Source organism: Rattus rattus, chromosome 2, assembly GCF_011064425.1.
Source record: "Rattus rattus isolate New Zealand chromosome 2, Rrattus_CSIRO_v1, whole genome shotgun sequence".
In the NCBI taxonomy this organism is placed as follows: domain Eukaryota; kingdom Metazoa; phylum Chordata; class Mammalia; order Rodentia; family Muridae; genus Rattus; species Rattus rattus.
In genome coordinates this window covers 81,401,710-81,423,124 of record NC_046155.1, presented here as the reverse complement: position 1 = coordinate 81,423,124, position 21,415 = coordinate 81,401,710, and the positions used below count along the sequence as shown (strand labels likewise).

General features: G+C 39.2%; 1 protein-coding gene across 1 annotated transcript in view; it reads left to right on the top strand.

Moving 5' to 3' along the window:
- The window catches only part of LOC116893131 (ATP-binding cassette sub-family A member 3-like), a 90,820-nt gene that overhangs the window by 61,631 nt on the left and 7,774 nt on the right, over window positions 1-21,415 (top strand). Inside the window, exons 21-25 of the mRNA XM_032895062.1 lie at window positions 3,661-3,883; window positions 11,009-11,170; window positions 12,981-13,150; window positions 19,308-19,433; window positions 19,648-19,842. Of these exons, the coding sequence (XP_032750953.1) occupies window positions 3,661-3,883; window positions 11,009-11,170; window positions 12,981-13,150; window positions 19,308-19,433; window positions 19,648-19,842 (876 nt within the window). The remainder of the gene's footprint in view (window positions 1-3,660; window positions 3,884-11,008; window positions 11,171-12,980; window positions 13,151-19,307; window positions 19,434-19,647; window positions 19,843-21,415) is intronic.

Genomic DNA, 21,415 nt, shown 5'->3' with positions numbered 1-21,415 from the left:
ATAGTGGAGCATGTGTCTTTGTTATATGTTGGGGCATCTTTTGGGTATATGCCCAAGAGAGGTATAGATGGGTCCACAGGTAGTGCAATGTCCCATTTTCTGAGGAACCTCCAGACTGATGTCCAGAGAGGTTGTACCAGTCTGCAATCCCACCAACAATGGAGGAGTGCTCCTCTTTCTCCACATCCTCACCAGCATCTGCTGTCACCTGAGGTTTTTATCTTAGCCATGCTGACTTAGTCAGGGAGAATCTCAGGGTCGTTTGGATTTGCATTTCCCTGATAGCTAAGGATGTTGAACATTTCTTGGTGTTTCTCAGCCATTCACTATTCCTCAGCTGTGACTTCTTTGTTTAGCTCTGTACCCATTTTTAATAGGATTATTTCGCTCTCTAACTTCTTGAGTTCTTTGTATATTTTGGATATTAGACTTCTATCAGATGTAGGATTGGTAGAGATCTTTTCCCAATCTGTTGGTTGCCGGTTTGTCCTAATGTCAGTGTCCTTTGCCTTACAGAAGCTTTGCGGTTTTATGAGGTGCCATTTGTCGATTCTTGATCTCAGAGCATAAGACACTGCTGTTCTGTTCAGAAAATTTTTCTCAGTGCCCATGTGTTCAAGACTCTTCCTCATTTTTTCTTCTATTAGTTTGAATGTATCTGGTTTGATGTGGAGGTCTTTGATCCACTTGGACTTAAGCTTTGTACACGGTGATAAGAATGGGTCAATTTGCATTCTTCTACATGCTGACCTCCAGTTGAACCAGCACCATTTGTTGAAAATGCTATCTTTTTTGCATTGCATGGTTTTGGCTCCTTTGTCAAAGATCAAGTGACCATAGATGTGTGGGTTCATTTCTGGGTCTTCAATTCTATTCCACTGATCTATCTACCTGTCTCTGTACCAATACCATACAGTTTTTTATGACTATTGTTCTGTAATACTGCTTGGGGTCAGGGATAGTTATTCCCCTAGAAGTTCTTTTATTGTTGAGTATATTTTTTAGCTATCTTGAGTTTTTTGTTATTCCAAATGATTTTGCAAATTGTTATTTCCAACTCTAAGAATTGAATTAGAATTTTGATGGGGATTGCATTGAATCTGTAGATTGCTTTTGGCAAAATGGCCATTTTTACTATATTAATCTGCCAATCCATGAGCATGGGAGGTCTTTCCATCTTCTGAGATCTTCTTCAATTTCTTTCTTCAGAGATTTTAAATCTAAATCTTGCTTTTCCAGTGTGTTTGGATATACAGTGTTTGCTTTGGTGGGAGAACTTGGCTCTAATGATGCCAAGTAGTCTTGGTTTCTATTGCTTGGGTTGCTGCACTTGCCTCTCACCATCAGGTTGTCTCAGGTGTTAGCTTGTCTTGCTGTTTCTGATGGTCGCTTGACCCTCTTGTAGGCCTGTGAGTCAGTACTCCTGTAAACCTGTTTTCCTGTTTTCTTTCATCCGATTATGGGAACAAAGGGTCATATTTCTACTGCTTCTAAGTCCCTAGGTGTAGGGGATACAGATGACCCTAGGCATTTTCCTCTTGAGTCAGGAATGTGGGCATAGAGTAGTCTCCTCTGACTTCTCAGGAATGTCTGAGGGTCTAGTTCTTCCCCTCACGGGAATTTGGATGCAGGGAGTACAGAACAGTTCAGTTCTGGGCGCAGATCAGAACTGCAGGTACCAGCAGCTCACTCATGAACCTTGTTTTATGCTGTGTCTCCTTCTAGCTCAGGTTCACATGTGTGTTCTTTGGCTATAAAGTTTCTTGTTGTTTTTTGAAATGCAAATTATTATTATTTTGAAACCCTTCATCTGTCAGCAGATGTTCTCTATCTCTATTATTATCTATGTAACTTTACACTTTATAGCTGTGCTGATTCAGGGCAAGACCTTGTTATTCTGAAAAGTGAATAAATATGGTATGCAGTGGTCAGCTAGGTGTGGTCAGCACACCTACCACCCCATTTTTTGTGTTGGGTCCACTCTAACTCCTCTTGTCTAGATATTTCTGAAATGTCTAACAAAGTATCATTCATTATAGTAGACATTTATACTCCTCACTTTTCTATTTAACCATATTTATTATCTAAATAGCTATGTCAAATATAAGTGTTTTAAGTTTGTTATGGAAAAGTTTTATATCTGGATCACTTTGAGAGGGTATATGTTTCTATTTTACATGTTTGATCTGTTGGCATTCCTTCTATTGAGTCACACAGTGAAATGGAATTATCACAGAATCTTCATGACGTTTTGTCCTTCAGAGTCTTAAGCCATTCTTCTGGTAGCTGACAATGTGTAGGGCTATCTCCATCATCCAATCATTGTGCTTACAGAAACTGTGTGTATGGCCTCTGTGATCCTCAGTCTTGCCAAGGGCTTCCCTTTTCTTCCTTCCCCAGAAAGTACATTGAAAAACTACCCCTCAGATTCTCTATTTTTCCACCAATTCTTCATCAAGTCTTCTTCAGAAAAACATTTTTAAGGATTGAAATGTCAGATTATTTTTACCCTTTATTTGACTAGAAAGTAATAGGAAAGTTATTTAGATAACCTACCACATTCGTAGAAATTAAAATGTTTAAAAATCTATCAAACCCCAATGTTAAAGTAGAAAATTAAACACTCTTACTAACTCTGACGTTTGAGGATTTAATCAATCAATCAATCAAACAAACAAACAAACAACAAACAAACAAAAAAACCCCTCATTCCTTAGTCTTGGTGTTTTGTAGTTTTACATCTTTCTCCCAGGTTTTGACCATTTGATGTGTTGTTATCCCTTCTAATTCTCTATTGGGATCTGTAATTGCAACTTTTGTAAAAGGGAAAACTCCAAGACGGATTGCTTTATTTACAAAATTCATCAAATGTTCATGAGGGAAATGCTATCAATTATAAACTAACATTTCCAAGAGACTGGTGAAAATTATTCTAAATTGATTTTTGAAGCAAGCTTAACATTGATTTATAGAATCTGATAATGATAAGAAAATTTAAACTACCATAGTTAACCAATGTAAGTGTGGCACTATTTTAATAATGGTGAATGGTAGATTCCTTAGAAGAAAGGAAGTTCTTCCATAAAGTGAACTGATTTGTAAAAACACGGAGATTGAGAGCAGGTGTACTTAGAATTGTGAGTAAAAGAAAGAATACAATTTGATAATTTTATTCCATAGGTGAATGGAATGAAAATATTATAAAACAAGATGAGAGCTGGAAGGCAGGTGCAGTGGCCATGGTTGGTGGTCAGGAAGTTGCTCAACAAGAGTGGTAAAGAGTCAATTCCACCAAAGGGACCTTTTCTTTGCTTCACGAAATTTTTGGCTTTCAGGATAGGTATTGCACACTGTGTGGTCAGTACCCGAACCATCACACAAAGACACACAGTTTGAGAATTTGTTCATTTGTTGGTATAGCCAATTGGGGGCTATGGAATATTTAAGAGGTGGGGTCTAGTTAGCAGAAATGGGTCATTTGGGGCAAATAATTAACATTATCAGCTCAGCCTTTACTTCCAGCAGTCTATTGCCTCCCCTTTAGCTAAGAAACCAGTTACCTCTACCTAAAGTTCCTGCAAGACATCAGCGATGTGAACCACAGCAACATAGAAAGTAGCTAATACCTGCCTTTGCTTTCTGTTTCCACGCCCCTCTCAGCTGGTGTTCCTATACACTGATGTGCATATACTGTTGGAGAACTACAACTTCCTAGACACAATGTTCATCCTTATGTTGTTTGGCTGGTCTATCATCCCCTTCATCTACCTGCTAAGCTTCTGGTACAACAATAGCACCAATGCCTACATCAAGATCTTTGTCTTCAACCACTGTTTAGGGTTTATGAGCATAATTGTGGATGCTGTGGTAGAACTGATACCAGGTAAGGGATTTACAGAGTTTCTTCCCTTCAGGAGCTCCCTGTAAATAAAGAAAAATGATTTTGAGGTGAAAATTTTTCTTTTATTCTGAGTTTCTGGGGAAAACATTACTTAACATACTTTATTGTGTGCCTTTAATATTTTAACATTATATTGACTGCAGTGAAGAACATACTGAGCCACAATATCACTGAACCAATCATTCTCTAAGACCTTGTTTCTGCCAAGAAGCACTTGCTGACAGGAGCCTGGTAAAGCTGTCCTCTGACCAATACAAATGAGGATGCAAGAAGACAAACATCAGGGACCTCAATGGAGAAGTTAGAGCAAGGACTGAAAGAGGGGAAGAGCTTTGCAACCCCATGGGAAGAATAATAATATCAACCAACCAGAACCTCTCCACCCCAAAGCTCTCAAGGAGTAAACCACCAACCAAAGAGTACACATGGGGTGAGGGGGACACTTGGCTCCAGCTAGATATGTAGCAGAGGATTGCCTTCTGAGAGGAGAGCCCCTTAGTGCTCCAAAGGCTCCCAGGGTAGGGGAATGCTAGGGTGCTGAGGCAGGAGTGGGTGGGCTGGTGGGAAGCACCCTCATAGAGGCAGGGAGAAGGAGTAAGGGATAGGGGGCTTGTGGAAGGGAAACTTGGAAGGGGATAACATTTGAAATGTAAATAAATAAAATAACCAATAAAAATAGGGGGGAAAGACCTTGTTTTCTTGGACTTCCTCCTATGATCATGGTGTTTAAGTAGAATTGACTGGAGCAGAGACAGTCACAATAGGAACAATTGAGACTGAGGACTGTTGCCACTCCTTCACCAAAGCACACTGTAAACATCGTTTTAAGTTATTTAGCAATGCGTGTTGCAGAAATCAGGAGGAGGAGGAGGCGTCTAACAGACTTCCTGATATCAAGTTTTGTCTTACCTCTAGAGGTTTCGGTTATCTGAGACTAGTTTAACATTTATTATATAAGTTTTCAAGGGGTGCTAATAAAGCCAGATGAAAGAAATTGTTCTCTAGTTTATAAAAGTTATTCTTCAGTCTCATTCTCCAAATTAATTACATTGCTATCAATTAGCCTTTGTTTTACTTCCTATTTCCTATTTCTGGTGCAACAAATTACCTCTAATGTATAATTGTATCAATGTAAAATAACGCCTAAAATACCTAAGAGTCCCAAATAAACATGACTACTTGTTATATGGCACAGTCATACCCACTGGAAACAGTGAAAGTCATGAGGGCAACACAGCTGTCTGATACAGTTCCGGTAAAGCTGTCAGACACAGTTCCGGCAAAGCTGTCTGACACAGTTCCGGTAAAGCTGTCAGACACAGTTCCGGTAAAGCTGTCTGACACAGTTCCGGTAAAGCTGTCAGACACAGTTCCGGTAAAGCTGAGCCGAACACAGTGATCACTGTTCTTCTGTCTCTCACTTATATGTTTTGTTCTCTGCATGTTGCATTCTTGGGACTTTCTTCATTATGATTCTTTTTATGTCCTTTCCTGAGAAAATTATGTCTTTTAAGAAAGGTCTTAAACTTACTATCCTTTTGGCTTTTAGGGAAACAACTTTATCTGACCCCCTTTGGAAGTGATCCTTCTGCCCCAGAGATCGTGACAAGCACAAATAAGCACTAGGATGCTAGCAATTTCTTTATGAGGTCATAATTCCAGGAATCTCCTTAGGGTATCTGTCCCTAAGCAAACTCAAACAGTATACCTGGTACCTGGGAAAATTGAGAAATAGTTTGCAAATTCTGACTGGACAGGAAAATTGGCAAGAAATTCAAGGCCTCTTTTTACAATATGCTTAGAGCTCTCTGAAAATATAGTTTAGAGATAGTGATGAGGGGGGTCTTACAAGGTATGCCCCTGGAAAAATAAAACTCAGCAAATAAGATAGATTGATTAACACAACCTTTTCCTCCTTAATAGCACAGATAATGAAAGAATATAAGTAAAAAGAGATAGGTGTCAGTATTTGTTATTCATAAAAAGATGGGTTCAGATATTTTCTGTTTACCTGGAGCACTTTAAAACTGCAAATACTGCCAGCCTGAAAACAGGCTATCATATAATAAATGCATTTATTATAAATTATAAATGTTGGCAGAGACATTCTTTAAATCCTTTGAATGCAGTGATAGAGCTGATAATAAAAATAAAATCTGTTCTATTTGTATTTTCTAATTGTGACTGAACCTGTATCACCTGGACATTTGTAATGAAAAATCAAACACATGTCCGGAGACAAAATGATATAATTTGTACTTCTTGGATGGTCATTAGTCTGTCTTTGTTCTTTGAAACCTATAAAAATAAAGAAGCCGACTAATTGCTAGTAGTCAATCAGAGCTTCAAGATCCTCTGACCACTATGCCTGACTCATTCCTCCCTCACCAACTGCTTATTTCCTCTCAGGAACCCTGCCAACTTCCTGCTGGTCCCTGGCAGTTACATGTCCTATAAAACATGTCAGGCGTTCGAGAAGCAACTCAAGACAGACTGATTTGAGGTGGCTTCTATTCTTCTTTATTAGGAAGATCATTGCTGCTCATCATTTGAACTTCACAGGCGTGTCAGACAGTAGCTTTAGAGAAAACAACCATCGATATAATTGGAAGAGCAGGAAAAATACAAAATACTCCTCAGCCACCATGAAGTTATCATCTGGGTGCACATTACATCCCCTATCATGAATCTTTAGAGATTTTCAGAAGTTCCACATAAAAATAAAAGAATCAATCAAAGTGCAGAGAGTGACTTCCTAACGTTTAGTTCAAGGGAGATGCAAGATATCTGTATCTTGCTCCCTTCTCTGAAGCTCAGTGATCATTCCAGAAAAGTAGGGAGAAAGACTATAAGAGACAGAGGCCATGGTTGACTATAAGGAAACTGTTTTCTGGGCACATGGGGCAGTTGCACAGCGCTTAAAACAGCTTGCACAGGAGCTGAGCAAACTCAAGTCAGATAAAACTCTATTGGCAGTCGATAGCTACTGGGAAAGGGAGAGTCAGGTTTCTTTTCTTTTCTTTTCTTTCTTTTTTTTTCATCTTTATTAACTTGAGTATTTCTTATTTACATTTCGAGTGTTATTCCCTTTCCCAGCCAACATCCCCTAACCCTTCCTCCTCCCCCTTATCTATGGGTGTTCCTCCCAACCTCCCCCATTACCACCTCCCCCAACAATCACATTCACTGGGGTTTAGTCTTGGCAGGGACCAAGGTCTTCCCTTCCACTGGTGCTCTTACTAGGCTATTCATTGCTACCTATGAGGTTGGAGCCCAGGGTCAGTTCAAGTATAGTCTTTGGGTAGTGGCTTAGTCCCTGGAAGCTCTGGTTGCTTGGCATTGTTGTTCATAAGAGGTCTCATGCCCCTTCAAGCTCTTCCAGTCCTTTCTCTGATTCCTTCAATGGGGGTCCCATTCTCAGTTCAGTGGTTTGCTGCTGGCATTTGCCTATGTATTTGCCATATTCTGGCTGTGTCTCTCAGGAGAGATCTACATCTGTTTCCTGTCAGCCTGCACTTCTTTGCTTCATCCATTTTATCTAGTTTGGTGGCTGTATATGTATGGGCCACATGTGGGACAGGCTCTGAATGGACGTTCCTTCAGCCTCTGTTCTAAACTTTGCCTCCCTGTTCCCTGCCAAGGGTATTCTTGTTCCCCTTTTAAAGAAGGAGTGAAGCATTCACATTTTGGTCATCCTTCTTGAGTTTCATGTGTTCTGTGCATCTAGGGTAATTCGAGCATTTGGGCTAACAGCCACTTATCAATGAGTGCATACCATGTGTGTTTTTCTGTGATTGAGAGTCAGGTTTCTTTAATGGTGGATTGACTGCCTTCTAGTGAAAGCCCACAACTAAGAGTATATAGGCAATACGAACTGCTTAAAGGGTTAAAGTAAGAGAGGGGGGGAGGGAGAGGGAGAGGGAGAGAGGGAGAGAGCAAGTGAGCACAAACTTGAGTGAGTAGGAAAGGGAAGACAGATCTGGGAGAAGCTGGGATATGAACATAATAAAATACACTATACAGCATTTTCAAAGAATTAAAAATGAGAAAAAAGAGTCATAGGACTATCAAAATTATTCCATGGAAGGATTCGTTAGAAATTGTATTTACCTTTTTATGCTTTGAAAACCACCTTAAAGTGGAGGTAATGGAAAGTATAGGAAAATTTAGTTCAGAAGTTTATTTATTGGAAAAATAGCTACATATCTAGCACCAAATACTTGTCTTCTCCTCACAGAATCAGCAACAAAATGAAACAAAAGCCATGTGAACGGACTCTGGCTGGGCTCTAGGAAGTGTCAAACATTTATGGAAATAAGTAGTTACTGGATCAATATAGAAGTAGTATAAGACAACAAGAAAGATCAGTGGCATGGCTATGTGTCTTGCCTGACCCCTTGCCAGCTTGGTGGCAGTCTTGAAATCTTGGAGTTCATTCTACCAGTGTGAAATCCTGATCTTTGACTGTAATAGAAATGGAGCAGGCTTTCTTCCCACATTTTCATGTTGGTCTGTTCTGCTCTGACTAGGGGTTGCTCAGAGAACAGTCTCTGGTTCACTTTGCTTACATTCAGTTGGTATAAGAAATAGTGTGTGACTCAGAAGGAGTTATGCTGATGAATATGTGGAAGATGACATTACAATAAGATAGAAAACAGACTGCCTAAGGCCATGAACAACAACAAACCTCCAAACAGGGAAATTAAAGCATCCAAAAGTATTTATATATATGGTGTAAATTACATCATACATAGGATATATTAATAGCCCCTTTAAAGATATGAAAGTAGATTGGGAATGATATTGGAAGAGTAAGGGGATCAGTGGGATTGGGAGAGGGAAGCATGTGTGTGACCAGAGTACATTATATACAATGTATAAAATATACTGAAACCTGTTTTGTATAATTAATAAAATACAATCATATGTGGAGAAAACCATGACAAGTCCACAAGAAAGCTACTACAGCTAAAGAGGAAGCTCAGTATAATTTAGGCTAAAAGATTAATGCATCAGCTAATTTCTCTACATCTGCCACAAACAATCTAGAATGAGTTGTAAGAAATTTAATTTATTATAGGATCAAAGAAAATATTTCAGAAAACTCTAAGGAGGCAAAAGACTTGTGTACTAAAAATCATGAAACAGCACTGAGAAGAGAATCAAAAGTTTACAGATCCCATGAACCAACAGTTCCAAATTCCTACACAAACTGGCAGATAAACCCAGCAGGATCCTTAGAAAGATTCTGATTGCATTGATCTTCACAGACATGAGAAAAACATACTTCAGAGTCATGTGGAATGAAGGCGGAACTCTCACAGGTTCTGATGTCAAAACTTTCTGTGAATATACAAAACTTAAAATAGTATGGCACCAGTGTGATGATAAAAGTATATAATGTATACAGATAATGAAATGTGTGCATCAAAAAACCCAGATATAAAACTCCCTCACTTATTGATTGATTTTCAACAAGACTCTCAGATCACCCAACTAGGGAGGGAGAGTCTTTGATAAGTTCTATCTACATCCAGAAGAGTAGAATTAAGCCTTGCATTACACAACGGATAGAAGTGAGCTCAGTGGTCTACATGTCTGAGCTGAAATAATAGAAAGCTAGTGGAAGCAATCAGGACTAGACATCTCCGAACTTGGCCAAGGATTCTTAGACTTGACACTGCGACACCAAAAGTACAAGCTATGAAGAAAAGGAAAATGTGAACTGACCATCACTGAATGAAACACTGTGCACCGAATGGCATAAAGTGAAAAGGACAGCAAACCAGATCAGAGCAAATATCTCCAGTGTACACATTTGATAATGACCCATCATAATCTAGTCTATAAAAAAGATACAATGACTTCTAACCGACCAGCAATGAAAAAGACCAAGATCCTCCAGTAAAATGTGTGAAAGGCTTTAAATAGACACTTCCTGGGGAAGATATACAAGTACCAACTACATGAGAAGATGTTCATCATTGCTGAAGATTAGGAAATGGAATGACTCCCAGGGAGTCACTTTACTCTTTAGAAGACGATATTTGCATGCACTATGACAGATGCCAAGTGAGTAACCGTTAACATTATCCTGCAAATTTTGGCATCTTCCAAAGTGAGCAGACAATGTCCCAACTTATTTTTGGCTTCAAGTCTATGTGTATTAACAACAATTATGGGCTTCTTTATAATAGGCTTGTCATGATGTCAACCACTGAAAAAGCGGTGAATTTCAAAAGCACTTCTTTCATCCTCTGCTATTTGCTCTCCCAATGAGTGGCCACATTTGTTTGTATGAATATGTAAAGATAAATGTATAGGTTATATACATCTATTATAATGTATCAGAATAAAATGTCATAATAAAATATTCTTTTGTGTAATTATATGTATTTTACCCAGACTTAACTTTATTTTTATACCCAGCCATCTGAACTTGTTCTTTAAGTCCAAAAGTGTGACTTGAACATTAGCCCTTTACTGTATTTCCTTGTACATGCACTTATTAGCTGTTATACACAGTTTCTCTTTAGAGAAATCTCAGCTTTAAATTTGTTACTTTAAAGATATATTTCATTTCAAACTGATCCATCACTTCTTATCCATTCTTCACCATTGAGTCAAAGTCTAAATTTCCTTTAATTAGGTAAGTAATTTTTGAGACAGAGTCTAGTGTTATGGTGTAGGTTGGCCTAGAATTCTCACTATGTAGCTCAAGCTACTCTCAAACTCCTGATCTTCCTGCCTTAGCTCCAGAGTTCTAGGATTACAAGTACATACCACCATGCTGGATGCAACTTACTTCATGAGGCACACAAGACAGGAAGTGCGGGAAGTAAGGAACGTTGCTATTCTTTTTTTTTTTTTTCAGGTGACAGATTATATACACATCAACTTTTCCTAAAGACTTCCCCAAAGCAGTATTCATTGAAATAAATTGTGTTCTGGGACATCAAGGGTAGACCAGCTAGTGGCAAGAAATTATAATTCTTTGAAAATAATACTATGCCTTGTAATTTTCTTCTTTTAACTTGGTCAACATGAGTTGTTCTCCACAGTGTTTATTTGATATAAAACATGTTAATTTTATCTTTTAAATCACAGACATTAAAACTAGTACTAAGAACCTCATACTTAACTCACTGCTGCTGTTACCCATTTATAACTTTGGGATGAGTATCTTCAAATACTATAGCATCCAGGAGATAAGGAAATTATGTTCTTCTTTGGGATCTCTTAATACCTTTTCAGGTTGCCAACATGATCGTAAGTATCTAAGTGATGTCTTGAGCTTTGTATTCTTCTTTGAAAAGAATTAATAGAATAGGAAGTCTGGGGATCAAAAGAGACACATAGAATTTGAGCATATCTAGCCACCAGATACACAAGTTGACCTTTCCCACAGAGTAATCCAGTAGTGGCAGAATGTGTGTTTTTCATGTATATGCATAGAGTGTTCAGCAATGCAAACTACAAAGCAAAGAACAGTTCTCTTTAAAAGCTACCCCCGTGCTTCCAGAGATTAGATTGTTGGCTGTTTTCCTAGGTCATGGAAATCTTCATACAAGTTCTTTAGATATGGTTCTGAGTCCTCTTTCTCCCCTTTTACCTTCTTTGAAATTTAATGCATGTAGGATGAGCCATAAAACTCCTCCAGTCAATCATTCCTCATTTTCTTACCTTGTAAATTTGTTCCTTTGAGTAGAAGGCTTCCAATATTCTGTCTTTGAGGTCACAGATTCTTCCTTTAGTTTGGTCAAGCTTGCTGTTGAAATCTGTTTAGTTACAGATGATTGTGAGCTTCCACATGGGTGCTAAGAACCGAATCTGGGTCTACTGCAAGTGCAGAAAGTGCTCTTAACTGCTGAATTGTCACTCTTATACCAATATTCATCTTTACACCCATTATTAGATGTGTCAGTTTGGGATCCTGTAACCCTTGTGTAAATATTTGTAAACCCTTTGCACATTTGCTGAGGCCACCACCTTTTAAAGAACCAATAAATGCTCTCTGAGAGTAACATGCTTTCACTGTTTATAGTAGCTTATTCTGGTGGGGCCAGCCAGTAATGTCTCTCAGCTGGTAGGTCTTCCCTTCCTGTTCTTTGGGTTTCTTGGCTACTGTCTTTGCTCTGAATTTAAGTGGAACCACTGTTCCTGTATCTAGGAATATCACTTCATATAGAATATAATCAGCACAAAATGCCACTGATCTGGCTGGACCAAGGGATTTTTTTCATACTGTAGTAGATTCCTCCTGGGGTAGGAACCGAAGGTGGTGCTTAAGCCACATGGGAGGAAATGGAGTAGTGATACAGCAGAAAGATAGTACTTTTGGAAATTAATCCAGGTAAGCATTTCCCTGCTCTGCTGGGGGCAGGGAAAGCAGCTAAGCTGGATAGACTGTGTCAGCTGGTAGTGTACTAATGTTGGCAGATGGATTTCTCTTCAATAAGATGGTTCTCTGCGTTCCATTTTGCCCTGATTACTTTCTTTTTATTTGACTCTATGTGTGGTCCAACTTTCACTTTTCATGGTAGGGTCCCCAATAATTGAGAAAGGGTTCAGATTTACCAAAAAGCTTCCTTAGCATTGATAAGGACATTGGGTATCTGCTCTTATGATCTCTTTGCTGTGATGGTGTTGCTTCTGTATTCTGGTACACCACCCCTTGGAAAGGGGGTTGAGATATATTCCACCAAAGTGCAGTTCTCTTAATCTATCAATATGGATTTTTACACCACCCCTTGGAAAGGGGGTTGAGATATATTCCACCAAAGTGCAGTTCTCTTAATCTATCAATATGGATTTTTACACCACCCCTTGGAAAGGGGGTTGAGATATATTCATGGAGCTCTTAATCACAAATGACTTTTTTTTGGTCCATGTGTGTGTGTGTGTGTGTGTGTGTGTGTGTGTGTGTGTGTGTGTGTGTGTGTGTGTGTTTTTATCAAAACATTTCTGCTCATAGATAACAGTTGATCTGTCTTAAAGGGGGAGTGAAGACAGGGATCCTTCTCCCGTGCCTGGCTGACATCTCATTCTGTTAACATCCTTCTGCTGTCCTTCTCATCAGTTACTGTATACAGTATGGACAAAAGAGCAATTGGAAGGCATGTGACTGCCATGGCCGCCACAGGGCTGATATACTTCCTCTTCATTATCCTTCTGGAGACTACTTCATGGAATCTAAAGGCCTTCATATATCGATATGTTTTATTTGGTATCTATAAGACATTTTATAAGGTAAGTAGCAGAATACAGGCCTTAGAGATGGTTTTAATTCGTTGTCTCTCCCAGCTCCTCCCAGCTCCTCCCCCATCTACCCAACCTTGTGCCTTTTCTTTTTCTCTCTCTTTAGAAAAACAAACAGCCAAACAAAAACTCCACAATACACAATACAGACAACATACACACACACACACACACACACACAAAAACCACATACACACACAATCAGAAACTATATTGTACAAACAAAAAGGCAGTAAGACAAAGTATGCCAAAAAGAAGCAATATGAAACAAAAAAAATCTACAAAAATATCATTGAGTTCATTTTGTGTTGGACATCTATTGGAGATGGCTTCTTGGTTAGGGATGGGAGATGCTATCCACTTCCCCCTCTCACTGCTGGCATGATGTCTGAGGACATTTCACACTCGCATCATAACAGTGGAACAAGGAGATCAATATATACTGACTGAAATCTACAAGAATCAGAGATCTACATAAAATGTGAATTTTGTGATTTTATTGTAATTTTAATGCACTGCATTGAAATCTTTCCTTTGAAAAACTCCTATGTCGGGGGAAATACTCCCTCCCCAGCCTGTCCATTTGCTATTGTAAAAGCTCCCAGGCAATACTGGGTCACCAGTCCACAGATCACACACTCCAGAGCAAGGTTTTATAACAGGTATGTTCTTGCAGCATGCATCTGACTCATGCATAGGGTTTGTTAAACTATAAATTGCTGGACAGGTACAGTGTTTCTGATGCAGTAAATTTAGGGTATGCTTTGAAACTTTGTATATGTAACATGTTCTCTGCATCTTACAGAAATGGCTATTGGGATTAAAGTGTAGAAGGTGAGAGTTTCCAGGCTGCACTGTACAGGTCAGGCAGGTAGACACCAAAACACAGACTCAGCCATGAGGACAACAATAGAGGAAGCCTGGTGTCCAGAGCTAATGAGAGTTTCCTACTTAGTTGAAAGATTCATCTACAGAATGAAGTAGAATTACCTTAAGCGTAGGGCATAGCCTCTGGACTAGAGAATTAGGTCAAATCAGCAAATAACTGGCCAGCACCAGAATATTGATCCTTAGAAGTAAACCCTGATATTCAATTCTGGGTTGTAATGCATTTCAAAGATATCCCTCAAATATCAACTGTTGCTTGGTAACAGTGGATGCTGGACAGGGACTCAGTTTCCTTAGATGTCTAGGAGGAACATACAGATCTCAGATCTTGGAGGAGAGTTGAAAAGAGAAGTCAACAGACATTCCAAAGAAAAGGTCCCAGGATGGGAACCAAATCAGAGATCAGACAAGTACCAGTCATGGGGATAAGATTTTTGACAAAAGAAAGTATAAAATGTCAAAACTGTATCTAGTAGGAACCAAATAAAATTCTGGCAATTGTATATACTTGAGGGAGTAACTCAAGGCATGGAGGTGGGATGGGGCTCAGGCAATGAAGCAGGACTATTAAAGAGCTACAAAGGGATTCTACAGGTCAAGACTCAAATGACAGCAAACCAAATCAGAGAATTCCTTCAGAAGTGCCAGGAGGAGGATACTGTATTATCCTGAGACATTAGGGAGTGATCAGAGAAGAATTCGCAATCAGAAGAAGAGTCATAATACACTTCCTTTTTGTATTTGTGTGTCTGGTGTTAGCTAGGATATTGTTGTTCTTCCCACTCGCTTTCATTTACACTATTTTAGTTGATTCAATTCGTTTAACTGGGTGCCTCTCGCTTGTTAGTTCCTTCAAAGCATGAAATTTTGAATTTTTCACTTTTGAAAAACATGTTTTGCCCTATTTCACTGATCTCCCTTCCTACCTTCTGTACTTCTGATCCATTTTCTTCTGAGGCCATAACAACATACATGACTAACGCATACAATGGATTTTAAAAATGGGGAGATTGAAGGTAAGTTATAATATAGATGTAAAAAAAGTCCTTGATGATACAAGATACTTGATTACACTATGAACCCTGAGATTGTGTTGTTTACTGGAAAAACCTGTTTCTAGTTGTGATGTGGATCAGCCTTTAGCACACACCTTAATCCCTCTCAATAGAATACAAGCACACCTTTAGTACACAGCTTTAATCCTAAACAGTGAAGGTGAAGTTAGTTTGTAGAAGGAAGGAGCAATGTTTGAAAACTATGTTTAATTGAGTAGCAGACTAAGTGACAAATTAGAGGAAGATTTGACAGAATAGGATATGCCCAACTCTCGTTAGAAGAGCAAGGAAAGGGAAGCTACTTAAGAGAGAGCAGTGAGTGCAGAGAGAGAAGAGAGGGCAGTTTTACCAGGACAGTTGTACAGAGACAGGCTGCAGAAAGAGAGAACAAGCTAGATACAGGTGAAAGCAGAACAAGCCAGCCAATGAGGAGCCAGAAGATTGGGACATATTGCCAGAGTTAGTATGAGGCCAAGCAGAGCGATCCAGTCAGAAACTGAGAGAAGCCAGTTTGAATCAGTTAGTGTGGAGAAGAGTTTTGAGCCAGAACAGCTGAGTTGAAACAGCCAGCCAGAGTTCAGAAAGAGCTAGAAAGGGTAAGCTTATTCGGCAGTAAGTCTCAGAGGTTGAAAACATTCTAGGCCTAGATTGGATTGTACAGAGGCTAAAGGCTTCCAGAACTAGACCTAGGTTAGCAGACTGAGGCAGTAAGCCTCAGAGGTGACAATTGCATCAGGTGAATAAAGGGTACTTTTACACCTTGACAAAAGTATCAGCAGCTCGAATTCAAGACCTGGCCAGGTACATTCCAGAAACATAAAGACTGTAATAATCTAAAGTCAAATCAGCATATTAGTAAAATTAGAAAGTACAAAAATTTATTGACAAGCTTGGAAAAATTATTTTGTAAAATTCACTATACAGATTAGAAATGGAAAGTAATAAGTTTATTTTTTAAATATGATGAAAGAACAGTTACACCATATGGTGACAGCACACAACTTTGATCCCTTTGACCCCAGCACACAAAAGGCAGAGACAGACAAATCTCTTAAGAGGTCAAAGTCAGTCTTAAACTATAGAGTGAACTCTGGAACAGCCAGGGCTATACAAAGAAACCCTATCTTAAACACAGAGACAGAGAGGGAGGGAGGGAGGGATGAAGGGAGGGAGAGAGAGAGAGAGAGAGAGAGAGAGAGAGAGAGAGAGAGATTACAAACATAAAAAAATGCACCACAAATATCTTGATAGACTCTTACAAATTTCCCTCTTATATCAAAAGAACACAAATATCACTTTTTTAACTGCAACTATAATGCTAACAAATAATATGGAAGACGTTGACACTGAAAGTTTCAAGCAATTTGGAAGACTAAAGGTAGCAGCATCCCATGTTCAGGCTAGGAAACTTGATGGTGGTATGATGACCATCCCTCTCCAGGTTGGTTGAAAAGGGTGATGTAATCTCAATCCGTTACCCAGCCAAGTGCATGTGGGTTCACATTCTGGAGACTTGCTGAAGCAGAAGACTCTAAATTTTGCAAGTATAGGAAAAGTAAAGAACCAGAAATGACAAGGACATCCTGAGATAGAATAAAATGAGGGTACTATTCAGACTGGCATATCATTAAAACAAACTCTAAAGCACTGGTTCTCAACCTGAGGGCTGTGACTCCTTAGGGTCAATTTGTAACAATGAAAATACAACCTGCATATTGTATACTTATACTGTGATTCATAACAATAGCAAAAATACAGTTATGAATTGGCAACAGAAATAATTTTATGGCTGGGTGTTACTACAACATGAGGGACTGGATTAAAGGGTTGCAGCATTAGGAAGGTTGAGAATCACTGCTCTAAGGGATTGGCAAGATGGCTTAGCACTTGCCTCATATGCCTGGTGATCCTATGGAACCTATGTACATGTGGAAGAAAGCAGTTCATAAACTTGTCCCCTGACCGACATGCATCCAATGACACCTGCTCACTGCACCCACTCACTCACACACAATGACAATTAATACATAAAAGCTCTAAGGATGAAGCTAGTCAGAACAACACATAAAGAAAGAATAGTACACCAGGAAGGAGCCATACTTGTCAATTTGTGGTGGTCATCATCGCCTAGAAACGCAACCCTGTAAATCAGATGCTTTAGTGGTAAAAAAACAGAATTCTGTTTTTACAAAAGATTTACTTATTTTCTTCTATGTGCATTTGTGTGCCTGAGTGCATGTGTGTGCATCACCAGATGTGTGCAGGTATCTGTGGAGGACAAAAGAGTGGGTTGGAGCCCCTGTAACTAGAGTTATAGGCATTTGTGAGATGTCTGACATGTGTGCTGGGGACTGAACCTGAGCCCTCTGTGACAGCAACGAATGCTCTTAATAGCTGGCCCATCTCTCCAGTCTATGTACTATGTATTCATGAACCCCTATGTAAGCAGTACATGTTACAGTGTGAAAACAACTAGAATAGCATGTCTAGAGACATGTGCACAAATATGTAGTAACATGACCTGCAGCAAACTTGGCACACGGTATGGTTGGGAAGGGTGGTTCTCAATAAGTGATACTCCTGTTGGATAAATGTCTGAAAATAATGAACTTTGACTCTGCCTGTGCTCCTTATAGATGAGTTATATGTTTATAACTCTCCTAGAGGCCCAATAGTAAATTTAAAAAAAGTTTATAGCAACAGTAACAGCTACAAACCAAAGAAAAAATTCCTCGTGACAGCAAAAGATATCAATCATGGAGTGAGTGAATAGGCAGGCAGATCCCAGTGGATATTTCTGAATTACAAATCAGTAAGAAGGCAGACATAGTTAGATTTAAAAATAGTTAAGATTTAGACACTGACCACATACAAGATTCACACATTCCAGTTGATACATATAAAGGCAAACTATATTTTAGTCATCAGGCCAATGTATATAAAAGCCACTGAGGGACACCACTACATCAGAATGTAGTTAATATATACACTCAGAGACTCATACATGCACGATAGAAATGCATATACTTGTTCTCTAAAAATGTGTATATAATATATGCACTTATAAAATATGTGAAAGAATGCTCATGCTGTATTCATAGGAGAACAGGACAAAAGCCTCATTACTGTGAGCCCCATAGGGGACAAAAATGTCTGTCTTAAGATAGAGTGTAGTGACAAGAAAGGACATCCTGTAACTTACTCATACTTGATATGACCCAAAAGAAACTAGACACAGACATAGCATATGCAACGTCTAAAACTAGTTTAAACCAATGGATAATAGAGAGAATGAAAAGCATCATCAGATAAATACTTTTTCAGAAATCCAATAAGCGGTAGGTTGTGGCTTATTTCTTTGTCTGGATGATGCCAAGCTTTAGTAGTTGATGCTAAAAACAGAACCAGGTAGAATGTAGAGCAAAGATGATGAAATTGATGGTAGCGTCTTACTTTTGACTGTAGTTGTACAAGGCGTTACCCTTAGAGAAGCTGTCTAGGACACAGCTGGTAGTCAAATGAGTCTCAAAATGAAAAGTTTGTATCACTTGATATGAAACACATATACGGGCTGACTCTTGGAACTCTCTTCCACCCTGGGCTATGTGGAGTGCCTTTCCAGTCCTCTTTGTTCCCTGCTATAAGTCCCCGGATGCACTTCCATTTATGGAATTCCCTTTAGCTGCTTCATACACTGAACTCTCCACAATTTTCCCTTTCTCTGAGATAAGACTACTTTAAAGGAAAATATTTAATTTGACGTATAGTTTCAGAGGGTTAGAATTCATAATGGCAGAGCAAAAGAAAACAGCCAAGAGTTTGCATCTTGATCAACCATGAGGGCGGGGGATGGGGGGGAGGTAGACACACAGAGCAAAAGAACACTGAAAATCATCTTTTCTTGACATTCATCTGTACTTGAGTATTATCAAATAACATTTTTACCATAATCAATATTATTCGCTGTGGCTGTAATTTTTGTGATGTCTGCTTTGGTATCATACCCTCTACTTGCTCCTGACGGAAAGTCTAGTTTCTAAACTTTGGAAACAGTAATTACATTTTTATAAGAGAGCTGTGGTTGTGTGCAAGAAGTCTCTTGACTTCCGTTTTGACACTCTGGAATAGCCCTCCAGTTCAGCCTTCACGAATTCATCCAGTCTTGGCAAGATATTCAGTGTGTAATCCTTGCTTTCACAATTCAGGCTAGAATGTCCAAGGAGTTATCCGGAGACTCAGAAGACGAAGATGTACAAAATGAAAAAGAGACTATCCTGCAGCATTCTCGGCACTCGCTGAATTCTACTGTGCTCATTAAAAAACTCATAAAGGTAAACGCCCTTCAGTGTCCAGCAGATAACTTCATTTCCTAAGATGAGCACTGGGAGCTCATGGTGGACTTGTGGAGATATGGCTAGTAGATCCCCAAGTACGGGCGGTAGGGTTCTTGTGAATCTGTCTGAAGCATTGCTGTCTGTAAAGGTTTGAAACTTTGTGTTCGACCAATACATTTTTCATGTATTTTGTGTTTTCATTGTTTTTAAGATATATTTTAAAATTCCACCCACTCTGGCTGTGAGAAATATCTCTCTCACCATTCAAAAGGAGGAATGCTTTGGATTACTTGGGTTAAATGGAGCTGGGAAAACTACTACCTTTAAAATTCTGACTGGAGAAGAGATAGCTACCTCTGGGGATGTGTTCATTGAAGGTTACAGCATCACTAGAAATATCTTGAAGGTACGCTAGCAAACAGCCTGATGACCTAGGGGTGTAATGGGAGATTCCGGACATCTGTCAGTAGCTTTTGGAAAGAGAAATAAAATGTAAGGGAACACAGGATGGTAAGAAAGGCAGCTTCTTCACCTTGAGAGATACATCATAAGTGTCTTCCAAGTGTGATGCAACTTCTCCAAGCAGCACCTATAACACAGCACAAAATGCACTCAAATGTCCATTAGACTCAAAGTGGCCAGCCTAGTATTTAAGAAGAACCTTGAAGTTTTTAGTCCAACCCTAACAATAAAACATTTGAACCAGCTGGGCATGGTGTCACATGCCTTTTACACCAGCGCTCAGGAGGCCAGGTATATGGATCTCTGAGTTCTAAGCCAACCTTGTCTACAGAGTAAGACCCTGTTTCAAAAAAAAAAATCTGAACTGGAAACCAATTGCACACCATTAAGGCGCTGAGAAAGTAAAATATAAATGACTCAACCCTTATCCAGCACAAAACTCCGGAGCAGGATCAAGGAGATGTTTGTGGTTCAAGTGCTGCTGCACAGTCCTGCTGACCCGAGTTTGGATACCCAGAGCCCACGTAAGTCCAGATGCAGTAGGACATGCATATGTAATCCCAGTGTTCCTACAGCAAGATGGCAAGAAAGGAGAACGACAGCTAGTTGAGTATATATGTTGGTGAATATCAAGAGACCCAACCTCAAATCCCTCAATCCTCCCCGTAACTCTCCCACTGGGGTCCCTGACCTCTGTCCAATGGTTGGCTGTAAGTATCTGTATCTGTCTCAGTCAGCTACTGGTAGAGCCTCTCAGAAGACAGCCATGCTAGCTCCTGTCTGTAAGCATAACATAGCATCAGTAATAATGTCAGGGATGTGTGCTTCCTGCTGCTGAAACAACGCCTCTTTGGCTCCTGCCATGGCAGTTCTTAAGACTGTTGCTTGTGTTATTTTAAGCTCTCTTTATGTTGGGAATTTTTGAAGGTAAAATGGTGGAAAACATTTATGGCAGCCTTTTATGTCTTAATGATCAATGTAGCTGTTTTGCCATCTGGTTATGGTACATTCAGTATCAGATATATACGGTGTTGTATGCCATTTGTGATTGCTTATTAATTGTATACTGAAATAGTCTTCTGTGAATTTCTGTTCCATTGTCTTTAAAAATATAATGTTGTGGAGTAATTCCAGGCTTTGAACAGACAGGAAACTTTGAGATTTATATATATTAATATATATATACACTAATATATCTTTCTAATATATATGTATATATATACACATGTATATATAAATTTCAGAACATTTTAAATTACATTTATGTTTCAGGATTTTCTGGGACTTGTTAAAGAACATGAGAACAAATGTCAGGCTTTGTGTGGGGCTGGCTTCCTCCTCATGAGACATTTCCAGGACAGGTCAGGATGTGACTGAACCTAACTTAGTCTTCGTTAACACCTCCACATACTGTCAGAAACATGTACAGTGCAGATTCATCCTTTGTATCCATACAATTTGGAATCCCTGGTTAATACCGGAAGAGTCTACTATTTTATGCCTACATTTTCAAATAC